Here is a 16,998-nt window from a genome sequence, read left to right as displayed (position 1 = left end):
CAATCTGTGCACACTCCTAATATGTTAGCCATCAAACAAGCGTTGAGCACCTATTTCCTGCCAGGTACTGGAAATGTAATAAATAGTGGCTGCTTGTGAGTACCTCCCAGCCTAAGAGAGGAGGCAGACAGACAAGATGTATCCCATGGTAAACCTGAGCCCAGGGGTGTCCTGAGAACACAAAAGAGGATAAGAACAGCCACTGGATACCCAGGAGAAGCCCTGGAAACTCTTCTTCCCAGAGGGAGCGCCCTCAGAGTTGAGGATGTGCGAGGTTAGCTAGATGAACTGGGGTGTCTGCGGGTCAAGCCACTGAGGGACTTGAGTGTCTTGCTAAAGTGTTTGAACTTGATCCCAAAGACCCAGGGGAACTAGTGAAGAATTTTAATAAAGGAATGTCATGATCCAATTTGCTTCTGTCATGGCAGCCTAGAAGGCTGCCCAGAAGGGGCGAGGTAAAGATAAGAGGACTAGAGAAACTATCCCTACAATAATTCAGACCAAAAAAGAAACAAAGGCAGGGCCCAGCAAAGGGAGGTGATGATGGGCAGATTCAAGAGAGGAGATAAGACAGACAGGCTTTGTGTCTGATTGCTGTGAAGTGCAAAGTGCGAGGAAGAGCAGAAGGAGGAGGGGGCGGAGCCTAAGGCAACTTGCAGAATACTGGCTCAGGCACAAATATAAAAATCAGGAAGAGGAACCAGTCTGAGGGGAGATGGTACATCCAGCATCTTGAGTCTGAGGGGTTGGAGGAACACTCCATGGTGAACAGATCAACAGCAAAAATGGAAAACAAGCTCCAAGGAAAATTCCCACAGATCCGCGCTTGTCCAAAGACTGGCTGCACATTCCCTCTCCGTGACGCACACAGCGGCGAGGCTCCAGATGCCGTGTGCACAGCTGCCTTGTTACTAAGGTGCACCTCCAGGGCGCAGGGTCTGCTCTGGAGTCAAGAGGGCGGCTGTGACAAACACCACACCAGGTGTGAGAGATGACTCACAGCCTGCCGGGGCGGGGCCCCTAGCAGTTAGAGCCAGTGTGTGCCTGTGTGACCGCCTCATCAGCACGCAGCCTGGGGCCAGGGGAAGGAAGGCCCGGCCCCCAAGGAACCTGACAATGGACCCACAGAAGCTGGAGAAAATTACAAGTATGACTCACAGAACGCGCAGATGCCATGTCCCAAGCTGCGGCTGCTTTCGTGACACTGTTCAGGGTGTCGGTGGCTTGACACTGACAGATTAATGGGAGAATAACTCCCCAAGAGTCCTTTGAAAGAGGAGAAGCTGAAGGCATCACAGGAAAGATAGGATGAATAAACAGGTAAGGAAAAGAGACATGCAAATATACCCAGGTCACAGAAAAACACAAAATGCAAAGCAAGCCAGCTTTCAGGGACGGTTCAGGCATAGGAAAGCCAACATGTGCTAGGAGCTGCAGTATGCAAAGTACTGCCTTGTGGATTCTGCAGGTCCAGCTTCTGGGAAACGAAACTCTTTCCTGGCTCCTGGGTCTGCTTTTGTTTTGTGTTCCATCTGGAGCAATACTGCCCCACACAACCTGCAATGACGGAAATGCTCTATCTGCCTGGTCTAGGATGGCAGCCTCTGACCCCGTGTGGCCACTGGGCATGTGGAACATGGCTAGTGTGACTCTGGAATTAAAATTTAAATTTACTTATAATTAATTTAAATGTGAATAGCCACACAGGGCTGGTGACCAATGGCGTTGGACACCACAGCTCTAGACCTCTGTGGCCCTCGTGGGAGGGATGGACCATTATAGGTTGCTTGAAGAGGCTTTATTTATTTATTTATTTATTTTTATTTTTTGGGTGCTGGGGATCAAACCCAGGGCCTTGTGCTTACAAGGCAAGCACTCTACCAACTGAGCTATCTCCCCAGCCCCGAGGCTTTATTTTTTTTTTTTCTCCCAAGTTTGTGTGGATTCTCTTGGACAAAACAATTAAAATGTTTGTGCCGGGAAGCAGCCTTCCTCGTGAAGCTTACCTTGTTTGCCAGGAGGTTCAGGTGACCTCACTGATATAAACATCACACTGAGCAGGGCCTGGGCCATAGCCAGTTGCTTCTTGGTATCAGGTTAACTGCCTACGCCTTCTTCCAATGTAACCTTGGGTCCTTGTGACCTGCAATCTAAATATTTAGTAGCTTGGTTGATGAGGGTTCCTGTCGGCACAGGAAAAGGTGCTCTTGAAAAACTGAGAGCTGATCTCCCTCTTCCTTCCCAGTGAAGAAAATGCAGGGACAGTGTGTTCTAAGGGCTTGAGGCTGGTGCGTTTGGAATAAGGATACAGGATCTCCAAAGATGAGAAGGACTTGTGTCACGTCTCTTCATAGAAGCTTGCTGTCCTTCCGTGTCCTGGGTTAATCATTTTCTTCATCTTCTATGAGGGAATCGGGGCTCCTGTCTCTTCTCTGCTGAGGTTTGAAAGGATGAAAAAACCTGGTGCCCCTGTCAATCACAGCAGGTCCTCCAAGCCAGCAGCAATCCCTGGGGGCACCTGGGAAAGAGGAGTGCTGTTTTCTCCCTATATGGAGACTGATTTGCTTCCTAGTCTACTATATTATCCAATTTCTAGTTGGATATATGGAGCTACTCTTTATTTCCCTGTTATATTCTGATTAAGCTGTTCAAGAGGCTATAGGCAACCCCAAGAAAGGCCTAAAATTAAGTTGCTGCATTAGGTTGACCTTTGGAAATGTGCTCTGTATGGGACAGCGTCCAGGAGGAGCAGAATCTATTCCTCTACTGATGCCAGTTGGAGCATCATTTACAGGTGGCATTGGACGCCAGTGACAGTTTATATGTATTTTAATGTTGGCATGTCACTTAAGGATCTCCCTCATTTTCACAATGATCCCACAAGATAAGCATAATAACAAGTATTCCCTTGATGGGAAATTGAAATGCTTTGAAGTGAAGTGTTTGCCTGAATTCAGACTGTAATGAGGGGCAGAGCTGGCCTTGATTAGTGTTTCCTATTATACCAGGCCACAAGCTGAAATGTATTTAGGAGGTACAACTTTAAAGAACAACTCAGCATGGGCTTGATAGGAATTGCCTTCATCCTATATTTATATCAAATACACCCTCTGCGTACCCAGCAGTGAGAGCCGTGCGTTGTAGTAAGAAGGCTGGGCCACAGTGGAGCAGCCCCCAGGTTAACTGTGTTTGGGGACCTGCCCACCTCTAGGCAGGTGTCTGAAAATGACAGCTTGACACTGGAGTCATCACCTGATGGTAACTGCCTTGCTTGTTCCAGGCTCATCAGAATGGTCACAATTTGAGTCTGAGTTAAGAAAGGAACAAGTGATGAAAATTGCAATACGAGTGTCAAAATTTGGTCCTGGCATGCTCCTCACCGTGGCAATTAAGCAATTCACTTTGATACTAGCCACTCACTCAGAGAGTGAACCTGCCTCCACAAATCAGAGGCAGACATTACTGAGAGGTTTCAGCACTGCAATCTCCGGAAAGAAATTACTCGGGGAGTCTGCGCCCGGGGAGGGGGGCTCTGGTGGGTTCACACTGGCTCTCTGAGCAGCTTCTTTCTCCTGCCCCTTTCTGACTGACAGATGTTTTGGCACTCTAGCGCCTGATGTGACATTCAATACGCCGAGCTTTGGAAATCGGATCTGTCTGGCCTAGTTCTCCTTTGGGAGATGCCAGCTTTCTTGTTTCTTATTTCTCATCTTAGAGTCTCTGGGAGACTAGGTCCAGGACCTCCCTGGCGTTGCGGACACTGTGGAAAGAAGTTTATTGATAAATTGTGCGTTCCCTCAGGATTTGAGATATGGCAGGCGCACTCAGGTTCTGAAGGTTTAAGAGTAATCAGATTTCTGTAGAAATGTGGGTGGGGGTCCAAACCTGAAAGCAAAGCAGTGAACTTCACTGTGGAAAATTTTGATTTTGTTACTCTTCTTTTTTTTTTTTTAATTTTTGTTTCATTTTGTTTTTATTTATTTATTTATTTTTACCTTTCTTTTTTTTTCTTGTAAACAAATGGGATACATGTTTCTCTGTTTGTACATGGATTTGTTACTCTTCTTGATGAGAAGATATAGCCTTAAAGTCACTCATATAGTCAAGGACCAAACCCTTGGGATATCATCATTTGGAAAAACGGAGATTATGTAAGCAATGTTTCATGTTCTCAGAGAGACCAAGGAATGGTGGAATTGTAGGAACACAGAATCTCCTGTCCTTGTACTTTATGTGTGGGTGGTTCTGGGGATTGAAACCAGGGGTGCTCTACCACTCAGCTACAGCCCCAGCCCCTTCCAAAATTTCATTTTGAGATAGGGTCTCACTAAGTTGCCAAGGCTGGCCTTGAAGATGTGACCCTCTTGCCCCAGGCTCCTGAGTCGTCGGGCTCACAGGCACCGCCACTGTGTCCAACTGGTACATTAGATAGAAATTACCCGTTTCATGCAATTTTTTTCATTATTATGTGTTGGGTGTAAATCAATAATAAAATTAAGAGTCAGAAAATTCAGGCAAATAATCTATGATTATAGAAGCCATTTCACATAATTACTTCTATATATACAACCATGTCCTTATTTAGAAGTGGTCTGAAAGACTAATTTTTATAGCAGAAAGAAGAAAACAGTAGGAATCTGACACCAGCTTGCCCCCTAAAATTAGTAGAGAGAAGCATAAACTGCTAGTCCTGAATGTCCCAAACTCACAAGAGCCAACACACAAACTGGCCCTGACTATGAACGTGAATCTCTGCATGGAAACAGGGGAATCCAGAAACCCATTTGTTTAGGAATGCCAATCTAGGAAGAATGCTACACACTACTGTTTGACTTTACATTTACATTTACTTTACATTTACATTTTCTTATCTGTTCTTGATTTTTGTTTTTAAGTATAAAAATGTTAAGAATTTATCTTAGAACTAAAATGTGTTATTCTATCCAAACTGGACTTAATTTTTTGATTAATCTCACTCCCTAAGTTTAACCAGTGGCAGCCATTAATCTAGGCCTCGACTAACAGGAAAAAGTCTTAGCAGCAGGTTCTTCTTGGAGCTGACAGGATTGTGGAAATGGTCTCCTCCACCTTCAGACTCTAGGTGGGATATTTTATCCTGTGATTTTTTTTCCCTTATTGGTGAGTATACATCTCTCCCAGGGATACATCTACATCCATAAACATTAATCATTGATGTTTTTAAGGTGTCCTTTGAACATTAAATAACCACACTTGTGAACGTTATAGATTAAAGAAGAAATCTCAACAAGAATTTGATTGATATCAGGTATCCAAGATCTATCTCAGAGATCCATGCCACTGATAGGAAAGAGAGAGAGAGAGAGAGAATCCCTCTGCTAGAGTCTATTTCAGGCATAAAATATTAAGTAAGAATTCATAAAAGGCATATTACTCATCTTAAATCAATTCACCATGCTAACAACCAGGCTTGGATGCAGTTTGTGGTATTTAGCTCGTAGGCAGGATAAGTAAAATTCTCAGACAGCCAAGGTCTTAAACATGAAATATGCCTGGACAGCTCAGCAGTTTGGAGGACCTTCTGTGGGGTCAGCCTGCTCGCCATGGAATTCCTAGTCCACTACCTACTGGCTGTGAGATCTTAGGTAAAATTTCTTAACTTCTTAGGCCCCGTTTTCCTATCTGTAAAATGGGGCAAATGTGTGTGTGTGTATGTGTGTGTGTTAGACAGATCAATACATATGTATGAGAATCAAATAAGTTAATACATATGAAGTACTTAGCACAGTGCCTAGACTGCTGTAAGCACTCAAATGTGGTAACTATTATGACTGCTATTATCATATTCATCAAACTTCTAATAAACATGATATTACTCCTATTACTTGTTATCATTCTAGATGAAAATATTTAAGCAATTGCCAGTCATTGCATAATAACATGATATCCCCATGTTTTACTCTCTTCCTCCATTTGAAATAAAAGCTAGACCCCAGCATGCAATGGGTTAGACCATAAGTCACAAACACGAGAGCTGGAGAATGCCCGCCTCCAACGCTCAAAATCAAAGTGTTCTGGCATTTCTGATGCAGATGTGTCTTGCAGATCATCTACCTCAGGTCTTTTAACCACAGGAAAGAAGAGTGAGGCCTAACGAAGAAGTAGGAAGGCCACACAGCTGGGGAGTGGCAGGTGGTGACTGGGATGGAATCTTTGCCCCCCCCACCTCTCCCTACCCTGACCTTTAGGATTCTGTAATATTTCCTTTTTGAGTTCACACACACACACACACACACACACACACACACACACACACACACACAGCAGTAGGAGGCTAATCCCCAGAATTCTCCATACCTGTTTGGAAGATGACCCGCTGGAATATCGGGATCTTTCAAAACTTGTCTCTTGCCCCTCAAACTGATCTTGTTTGTTCTCATCCTTTGAGTCTCTTCTGTATTCCTGTCGTCTCAAACAAGCCTAGAGAAAACAAACAAAAATGTTCTTTTGTTCTTGGTTTATGACTGGCTTTGGCAACTTGAGACTTCATTCCAATTGTGAAGAGCATAAGAGAAATGTTATCCTTCTCCAAGGGTTCCTGAAGGGTCCGCTACCAAGGACAAAGACCAGGCATTGCTCCATCTGCCCTTTGCCCCAAATGCCTGGTCAAAAACACCAGCCTCATGAGCTGGGGCGATAGCTCAGTTGGTAGAGTGCCTGCCTTGCAAGCACTAAGGCCCTGGGTTCAAACCCCAGCACCAAAAAAATATCAGTCACTGCTTAATAAGTCCAAATAATGACATACTAACAGGCATTTGTTTTTCAAGAACTTACCCAACAATTGCCTTCTCAAGGAAGGTTCTACCTGATCTGCCACGTTAGCTTCTCCTTCCAGCCGCACTCTCCCCGCCGGATTCCCCCCAGTTACAGAGAAGAATTTTCATGTTAGAGCTTTAGCATGTGCTGTCCCTTTGCCTGGAAAACCTACACAACGCTCCCTTGGCCAATCCTGCTGATTATTAAGAACCAGCTCATAGGACATCTTTTCTCTTTCATTTTCCTGATTACTACTCTTCTTTGGTATGGTCAACCTTGGTCTGAAATTATTAAAGTGAAGATTCCAGAAATTAGCAATATATATGGTTTGAACTGAGCACCATTCTGAGTAGAAAGGTGAAATCTCACTTTGTCCCACTCTGTCCTGCCCTGACACGAATCATCCCTTTGTCCAGCATATGTGCTGCCTGCTGAGTAGTCGTCTCGGGGATCACAACCAACGTGACAGCATCGAAGTTCTTGTGTTCAAGTGACCCTTATTTTACTTAATAACAGTCCAACATGCAAGAGTAGTAATGTTGGCAATTTTATTAAAGTATATCGTTATAATAGTTGCTGATGCTGTCCTCAGACTTACGATCCTCTTGCCTCAGCCTCCCAAGTAGATGGGATTATAGGTGTGTGCTACTACTGTGCCTGGCTTATTGTTGTTAATCTTTTACTGCCTAATTTATAAACTCAATTTTATCATTGGCATGTAGGTATTGGGGGAAAATAATATATAGGGTTCATTACTATTTGCAGTTTCAGGCATCTATTGGAGACTTGGAGCTAAATCCCTTGTGGACAAAGGGTGATTACTATATATTAATACAAACCAATAAACATAGCTTGCACAATACACTTCCCCCTTATTTGACTGTAGTTGGGTCTATTCCTTTTGCTGATCAGTGACAAGTTTAAAAATAGGGACCACTCTCTGGATCCCCTAGCATCTGGCACTTAATGTTAGTTGAACTGCATTTTGGAAGAAAATATCAATCCCTAAATGCAAAATAATAAAAACAAAATAAGCAACAAAACTTAATTTCCCCCCTTTTTCTTAGCAAGATTAAAATAGAATCCGGTTCCAAATATTCCTCCTCTAGTAACTAGGACTGAACCAACCCAAGGATATGTGCTATGAAGATCTCAACTAATATTTTCAATAACCCCAAAGAGTAATACTTTAGGAGTATTTCTAAATTCTCCAGGGACCTAATTCATTTTTGCCCTGCCAGGGTCAAATCATCCACTGTCACGGTGAAGAAATTCCGTGTGGGACCAACAATATTGTTACAAAAGTAGACCTGTCTGCCATCGCCCTGCTTCCTAGACGGGCTGAGTAAGGAAAGAGCTCTCGGGCACCCTTTCCCTTCTGTGATGTGATATGGTAGGCCTGTCTGGAGTTTTACGCCATGGAGAAAGGCTAACATTATGCTATAAGGTTAAGAATAGAAATGGCCTGATGCTAGCAAATCATTTACCACCTGCTCACACTGTGCTTCTCAACTGAATTGCAGGTGAGGCCCTGGCCTCCAATTTGTCCCCAGCAGCCAGATGGTCACCTGCAGCAGGTAGAATCCTGGATTCCAGAAGAAAGATGGAGTTGCCCCCCGCCTTGCTTGGAAAGGGAGGACACTCTGAAATGGCTGTTTCTTTTTCCCCCCCTGTCCTACAGTTTGTTTTATTTCTTAAAATAATGCCATATAGATAGATAGTAAGTCATCAAAATAAATACCGGGTAGTGTTTGTTTTCATAATGTAAAAAAGGAAAACTTTCAAAAGAATACGAGATAGTAACTATAATAAATAAGTTAAATAAACAAGAAATGATAAATGAGCCAAAGCGAACCTCAAAGAAATCTGCTGGAGAGCTTGATAGAAGTTCAGCTAAACATGAGCACTTTTTGGTCTTTTCCTTTTATGACATCTGCCAATCAGAACTCCTCTTAGGGGGGTTCCTGGCGTGGAGTGTTGTTTCCTGAAGTGACAGATGTCTGTGTCACCTTAACCTACTGGTATTAAAGGCTGAAAGTGGAGGAGCCAGCGTGAGCGCATGCACGTAGGACCACGGCAGATTTTGTGGGATGAACAGAATTCTTGTGGGCTGAGTGTTTTTTGAAAATTCTCTCCAAGAATGCATACGACTTAAATATTTCTTTACCAAAAGGGAGGAAGATGGGTTTGCTACACTGAAAAATATCCCCCCTCCACCACCCGCTCTGGTTCCTTTTCTCTCCCCTCAGAGATGAGCAAGAACAGACCAGTGGCAAGGTCGGTATTGCTGACTTTTATCTTGAGATGACCCGCGATCTTTCTGTGTAAACCAAACATCCATCCTCTCAGTCACAGCTCTGCTGAGGAGGAACACGGGAACAGAGCCACCAGACTTCTGGTCCTAGAAACAGCAAGAACCTAGCCATATTTTTCCCCCAGGGGGCTATTTTTCTTTGTGTTTATAAATGTGAATGGTTTTTGGTCATTGCTGTTGATGAGCGCCCTATGGTAGGGACCCTGAAGTGACCAGGCAGAGGAGGGTGAAGCCCGTGGGTCAGGGGCAGGGGTGAACTGGCAGTTCACAACCTGCACTTCTATGGTCTTCCCCTCTGTTCCGCGTGTCAGGCTTTAGGGGGCTATAAATAAGTTTCTGATGTGTGGCAAGACCATCAGAGGGCAGTCTTGAAATGGAAGGTTCAGATAACTTCTCCTTTTCCTTCTGGGGAGAGCCAGGGCTTCCTTTTTCACTTTGGTAGTGTCCCCGACTCTGCCACCAACCAGTCCCTCTGACGCCAACACAGGCAGTCAGGTTGCCTCCTGTGCAGAAGCAGCCTCCACCGTGGGGGCAAATCTTACGTGCGTGTCTGCCTGTGAGGGACGGCGTGGGCTTTGTGACTCACAGTAACTCAATCCTGGTAAAGACCACAAGCCCCAGCGCTGCCGCTTTCTAGCATCGAGAACTTGGACGAGCTCACTCCATTGATTGTCAGTTCCCTCATCCTAAGAGAGATGTCCCTGTGCTGCAAGGCCGTTAGGAGGAGAGTAGAGGTCCTGTGGGTAACGTGAGCAGTGACTGGCCCACGGCGAGGGCTCCCTAAAAGGGCCCCCTCCCCAACACCGTCAGGTTTTTAATTGCTGTTTTCAATCCCATTTCCTAGTTGACTTCTATTTCTAAAGTCAGCCTCTGCCAAAGCGTATGACTATGCTCTTGGCCACAGAAGAAAGAGCTTTTCTGTCTGGGGCTCGTGGTTGCGCCTCTGCCCTGTAAGTAGAGCTCTGTTTCCCTTGCTGGAGCCCCTGGATGGCCGAAGGAGCAGTTCCGCCCTCAGTCACTTGGGGTCACATGGTAAATCACTTTTTCTTTGGCATTACAACTTTCTGAGTCCACGGTTGTGCTCAGAGATTCCTTTTTTATTATCCAGCGGGACTCCTGATGACTTAAAAGTCACGTGCCACAGGAACTCTTGCCAGCCACATAGTTCTGGTACAAAAACCATCATGAACATGACCTGACTTTGTGTCCCTGTCCGTAATGGCATCCACACGGCTCTCGTGACCTAACCCCACAGGCTCGTGGGACATGGCCACTGCTACACCTTCAGTTGCTGCTGTTTTGTGGTTCTTATGCTCTAACTTGCATGACCCAGGGACTGGGTTTTAATTATCATTGATGACATTATTAAAATTCATTCATTTTAAAAGGTTAAGATACTGTAGTCATTAAAACATTTGACAAGGTTGTCCCCTCAGAGACTGTGAAGAGTAAAACATGAATCTCACAGGTGAGCCGGGAAGGGGATCTTTTCCCTGACTCCTATTGGAAGGGAAGTTGAGTTCCAGGTTGAGGGTCCCTCATCTGAATGCTGGGGACCAGAAGTGCTTCAGATTTTTCAGTATTTGTGTATATTACCAAAAGAAATGTCTGGAGGGTGGGACCCAAGTCTAAACAAATTCACTCATGTTTCATCTTCACCTCATATTTTACACAATATTTTTGATAACTTTGTCCACAAAACAAATTTTCCTCGTATGGAATTTTCCACTGGTGACATCGTGTTGGTGTTCAAGACATTTTCTGTCTTGGATTTGGGATTTTCAGATTAGTGTTGCTCAACCTGTATCCGCCCCCACAACTCTTGCCACCTGGTTTAAAGTCACCTCTCATGTCCTTGAATAAATCTATATTGTCATGCTTAGTTGTTTGATCTGCACTTGAAAGAATCAAGATTCTGAATAAGTGACATGAGATGAAGCCAATTTGGACATATTTGATAGATTATAGAAAATTGTTTTGAAATGCCAGGTGTAAAAGTTTTCCCTCTCACTTTCCAGGGGACATTAATGGCTAAATTCTGCCTCCAGTTACATAAACACATTTGACCACAAGGGAAAAAAAACACACATGAGCGCGCACACACACACACACACACACACACACACACACAGACACAACTATGCAGCATGAACACCCTTGAAGAAATAGAGCCAAATTCTGAGATGGCATATAATTATATACTAGTTACCAGATTCTGAAATAGCATGTAATATGCCAAATAGATGTTTATTCCTTCTTGTTTTCTCAAAAGGGTCCCACCCAGCTACTGAGAGGAGTAGTATCAAAATAACTCAGGGTGGGTTTATCCCTCTTCTCTTATGCTAGCACAGAGACCTGAAAAGCACTGCTAATTTGGTGCATACCAACCCTTAGCATATTTTAGGATGGGGCAGGAATAGTTTACGCCGGAGGTTTCTAAGGGCTTCAATTTGAGCCAGTTCATTAAAGGCAAGTCAGGCACAGGAAGGAATGTGTGGCAAATGTATATGATTTGGGAGTCATATCTAGTTATTAGGCCTTACACTATTTGTACACCCTGAAATGGGGAATCCCTGATGACTGAACTGAGAAAGCAAGGGTTTCCACAGTTGGTAAATGACCAAGCTCATCAATGGCCCAGGTTTCAATATTCATCTGACACGAAATTTCCGTAAATTATTTAAATGCATGTAGGTCATATGTGGGCCAAGTTACTGAGGGGTCACTAAAGTCTTGCAATTGATTCTTTTCTTGGGAGCATACCAGGGATTGAACTCAGGGGCACTCGACCACTGAGCCATATCCCCAGCCCTATTTTGCATTTTATTTAGAGACAGGGTCTCACTGAGTTGCTTAGTGCCTCACCATTGCCAAAGCTGACTTTGAACTCATGATCTTCCTGCCTCAGCCTGGTGGGCTGCTGGGATTACAGGCCCACCTGGCTATGCATTCGATTCTTAAACCACTACTTTAAATACTTTTTGGAACAAAGTGAAGGACAGATTGAATAATATGACTAAAATATAATTTCTGTTCCCTCTGAAGTAGTTACTCTATGAACCTACTTCAGCAATATTCAGTATCTTCAAGACAAAGATTTTTTTTTTGCAAATCTTTGGATGAGTGGCATCAAAAGTGCTAAATAAAGGTGAATTTGACTCTTAAGAATAGTCACGGGTCAAGATCTAAGTCTAATAAATACAAGTTAGGTAACATTGGCTTTGGTGAATGACAGGGCACTTGATTCAACATAAAAGAAAAGACTGAGCCCTTGCCTTTAAGGAGCTGTTGTGCAGTTGGAGAGGAAGTCACACAAAGGATAATTGTAACACAATCTCACTAGCTCTGTGTAAGAGATATAAAAGAGTACTATGGTATTGGGGTGACGGGAATGTTCTAAAACTGATGGTTATGGCTGCAAACTTGGCAAATTTACTAAAAATAATGTACAGTTAAAACAGGTTGAATTTCATGATATGTAAATTATAAAAAATCTACCAAGTTAAAAATAAAATAAAGCCACTGTGAGTCCTTCTTGTGAGATAGAGGTTCCCTTTAGTTCTAAATGAAAACTATAATCCTCAGCATCCTCGTCAAAGAGGGTGAAGTACAAAGGGGTAGAGGAGGTTAGGGAGGTGGTGGAGGCTGGGCTGGTTTGCTGAGGTTCCGGGTCCTGGGCCTGCCGTGACTGTGGCAAATGCCTGGAGGGTTTCGTGCATTCCAATGGCATAGTCAAATGCACATCTTAGATTTCAAGAAAGCAATCTGAAAGACGATGACCAGACTAGAGGCAAGGAGATCAGTTAAAAGGATGTTGCAGTAGTCCTGGAGAGAAATTGTGGAGGTTGGAACCACAGAGGTGGCAGTAGGAGAAAAAGGAAAACAAAAGGTCGCGAGTTTGTAGGAAGCAGCGGCAGGGCTTGGTAACTGGGGGTGTGGGCGGGGAAGGAGAGGAGGAGCCAAGGCAGGCATAGGGCACAGGAGACGTGCTAGGGAGTGGACATGGGGCACACAGCTGTCCAACATTCAACTGGCACGCTGAGCTGGAGGCGCCCATGCGACATCCAGGTGGATATACGCAATAAGCAGGAGCTCGTGATTCCGACGCTTTAGGCAGGCTCTTGTTTACAAGTCATTAGCGCAACGTAGAGGTTGTTCTTTGGGTCATAAATGGGAGAGACGTAAGCATGTCTAGTCAGAGTCAGTGAGGAGGAGGGAAGGTCAAAGACAGACAAGGGACCCTGGGTGGGAGAGGCTGGAGAGCAATGGGGCGGGGCCAGCACCTCCCCTGGTCCCTGGAAGGAAGGGAGCCACTCCCCTGAGACTTGAGGGCTAGCCTGTGTTGCAGGGGAAATCGGTTAGGTGGGTTCCATCGGCTGGTCTTGGTTTTTTTTCATTGGTGTGTGAAGTAAGAGGGGAAGTAGTCAGAAGTAAGGGGGTTGGAGGTTGAAGAACGGAAAGGTTTAAAATAGCGATGATAACAGGAGGGTCCGAGGGACAAGAAAGTGTGCTGCAGTGAGTCACCCTTCAGTCTTCTCTTTCCCTTACTCCTCTTGGGCCATTTTTTGCCACCTCCACGCCCACCAACCAAGTCACCATAATCTCTCTCCTAAATTTCCATTGAGTTTCATTATGAATTTTTCTGCTTTGTCTCTTGTCCTTTTGGTTGTGTGTGTGTGCGCATGCGCACACATGCGCATATGTTACTGAAATAAAACCCAGGGACACACTACCACTGAGCTACATCTCCTGCCCTTTTTCTTTCTTTTTTTTTGCAGTATTGGGGATTGAACTCAGGGCCTTGTGCTTACAAGGCAAGCACTCTACCAACTGAGCTATATCCCCAGGTCCTTTTTTACTTTGAAGTAGGGTCTTGGTAAGTTGCTCAGGCTGCTTTGAACTTGTGGTCCTTTTGCCTCAGCCTCCCAGTAGCTGGGATTATAGGTATGCACCACCACGCTGGGCCCAAAGTGATCTTTTTAATATGGAGATGGGATCATGCTACGCTTAAACCACTCAATAATTCTCTCTGTGGTAAGAATCAAATCTAAATGCCAGGCTCTGCCGACACCATCTGCTCCTATGGACTTCGTTTGCCTCCTCCTCTTCCACACTTCCCCTTGGGGAATGTCTTTCAGCCACTCTGATCTGCTTTTGTTTCCTCCAGTGTTCCAGGCTAGATCTTGCCTCAGGGCCTTTACACTAGCATTCCTTCTACTTGGGAGGCTCTAGGAGGCTCTTTACTATCATTCACTTCTTCGGATAATTTCAGATAAGTCACCTTAAAAGAGTAAAGCTCACAGTTTTGGAGCTTTCGGTCCTTGATCTGTTGATCCCATTGCTTTGGGCCTGTGGCAGCACAGTACAACCTGGTGAGAGTCCATGGCAGAGGAAGCTGGTTCTCCTCATGGCAGCCAGGAAGTGAGAGAGAGGGAGGAAGGGACTGGATTGCTACTATTCCACAGGCTCCACCTCTGAAAGGTCCTACCACCAACAGTGTGAAGCTAGGGGCCAAGCCTTTAGTCCATGGGCCTTTGAGGGGTTATTCCAGATCTTAAGTGTAGCAATAGCTAAAACTATCTTACACATTTACTCATGGTAAGGTTTCCCCATACCTAGAGCAAGAACTCCGGGAGAATAGATACCCCATCCAGCACATAGTAGTCCCTTGATAAAGACTGGCTGAATGAATGGAAAGGCAAGGTTGAAAGCCCAAGTGAGATTAGAAAATAAAACGACCAGGGCTCCAAGTGACATGGCTGTGTGATTTTTCTTCAGCAGGACTATAAAATAAGAAGAATGTTCTTCTGTGCCTGTTCTAGAGACAATCTCAAAGAGCGCTTCCTCACACAAGCCAGGTGGCAGAGGCATCTCTGTGAGGAGGAGATGGATTTCTAGGGTGACTGGCTCAGGTGTTTACATTCTTACTTGTTTTCCAGAAATTCCCTGGATTTTATAGTTTTCTTGTATGTGGGTTGGCAAGTTGTGGGAGGAAATTGCTGACTCCATTTCCAGCCCCAAAGTGAAGCCATATTATACAGGTGAAATCAGGTTACTGAGATAGGTCTGGTTTCCTTGGTGACCCAGGAGGTTCAGTTATATTTGAAATTACTAAGGAGGAGAAAAACTGAGACTGGCAGATCTTTGTTCTCCTTAGGGAAGGAGTGCCTTTCCATCCTCCAACAAGGCTGAGGACATGGCTCTGGATTGGTGAGGGCTGACCTCTCACAGGGGGAGGGGGTATGACTGACACCTTCTGCTGCTGCCAGAACCCCACAACCCAGTCCAGCAAGTTTGTCCTATGCCAGCCCCCGGTAATTGCATCATGACCCCTCAGGCTCCCTTTCTGTTTTGTTTTTGCATGTAAACACTGTAACCAGGGAGACCAACAGTTGGCTTATTGTAGAATATGTAACCACCCTTCTTCTGACAACAGAAGAAAGTGCTATTTTATACCCGACCCAGTTAACCCCTTATAGTCTTTTCTTCTTAATTGGTTTGTTGAATTTGAACCTTAATGTCTTTTGTTGGTCAGGGGCTGTGTGTCAAATGCTGCACTAAACCCTCTTTATCTTGTTTCATTTTTGTGCTGGTATTGTGAAATGGGCGCCATCATTCTCCCAATTTTATAGATGAGGAAATGGAGACTCAGAAAGGGGTAGTGATTTTTTTTTTCCCATGGTTACCCAGTCAATAAGTGGTGGGCTGGGGATTTTAGAAAATGATGACTGAGTGTCACAGGTTGGTGCTGAGGTCTGCGTACTTGCCAACACTGCAAGAGAAGGTGGAAGGCAATCCTTACTTTCCACAATTACCTGATACTCAGAGTCCATCTTGTGTTGCATATCCTGCAGACACTGAACATCACTGACGAACTTCTGCCTGTCCTTTGCTTCATGCAACATGATTCTTAATGCCTGACCTGCATATAAAAGAGAAATAAATGTGCTGTGACGGACTCCTCTGTGACTGCCATATTTGGATTTGTTTTAGAGTAATTGCTTTTATTCTCTTATTAATCTAATCTGTGCTTGAAAGGCACAGATGCTCCTTTCAGACCAAAAGGGCTTTCTTGTGTTGGTGCTGAAGCCCGTATAGCCCTCCTGTTCTGGGCATAAATAATGCAGCCACATTCATCAGCTGGCTTCAGTGAGCCTGTCCTGGTTATTCACAGCGAGTGAGGTTCAGTGACACCTGATTCCGAAGCGGTTCTATAACATGACAAAAAAGAAAACCTGAGAACCTAGCTAAATTATCAATGACTAAGTTATAAGCCCCAGGTTTCTTATATTTATTTACACAACAACCATTGTACCCTTAACTCCAACCCAGGCACTGTGCTAGGTTGCTGGGGTACAACCACCAGACAGACAGACATGGTCCCTACCTTGTGCTGCTTCCAGGCTAAGGTGGAAAACTGACACTGAACAGACCAACCTTAACTGCCAAGAAGTGCTATGGAGCAGAAGAATGGGGTTCTCTGAGAGAGTGTTTCAGGAGGGCATAACTGCTCTAGAGGGCTAGGGGAGGCTTTCCTTAGGAAAGAAACTGGGTTTGATAAGGAGAGATAGGCAAGAACTGGGACAGAGAGGACAGAGGGCATAGTAGCTTCAGGGAAGGTGCAGATGAGGAATGGGGCAGGGGCAGGGGCAGGGGAAGAGATTGGGGAAACAGCACCAGCAGGGCTGGGGGATTGGCAAGAGCCAGCTCATGTGAGTCCTTGAAGGCCATGATTGGAAGAGTCATATGAAACCCTGGAAAGATTCCAAACTGAGGAATAAATGATTACATTTGTCTTTTTAAAAAGACCCCTCCAGTTGTAGTATGGAGAATGGTTGGGGGTGGAGCAAAAGATGGAACCGGGAAGACCACTGGAATAGGTGGATAAT

At 44.7% G+C, this 16,998-nt stretch overlaps 1 protein-coding gene across 1 annotated transcript in view; it reads right to left on the bottom strand.

Moving 5' to 3' along the window:
* Positions 1-16,998, bottom strand: part of Marchf10 (membrane associated ring-CH-type finger 10) — an 85,440-nt gene that overhangs the window by 64,270 nt on the left and 4,172 nt on the right. The window contains 2 exon segments of the mRNA XM_047542763.1: positions 6,337-6,459; positions 15,925-16,031. Of these exon segments, the coding sequence (XP_047398719.1) occupies positions 6,337-6,459; positions 15,925-16,014 (213 nt within the window). The 5' untranslated portion in view covers positions 16,015-16,031.

Source organism: Sciurus carolinensis, chromosome 3 (genome assembly GCF_902686445.1).
Source record: "Sciurus carolinensis chromosome 3, mSciCar1.2, whole genome shotgun sequence".
Taxonomy (NCBI): domain Eukaryota; kingdom Metazoa; phylum Chordata; class Mammalia; order Rodentia; family Sciuridae; genus Sciurus; species Sciurus carolinensis.
The sequence above is the reverse complement of the archived record's forward strand: the minus strand, read 5'-3'. Positions and strand labels throughout refer to the sequence as shown.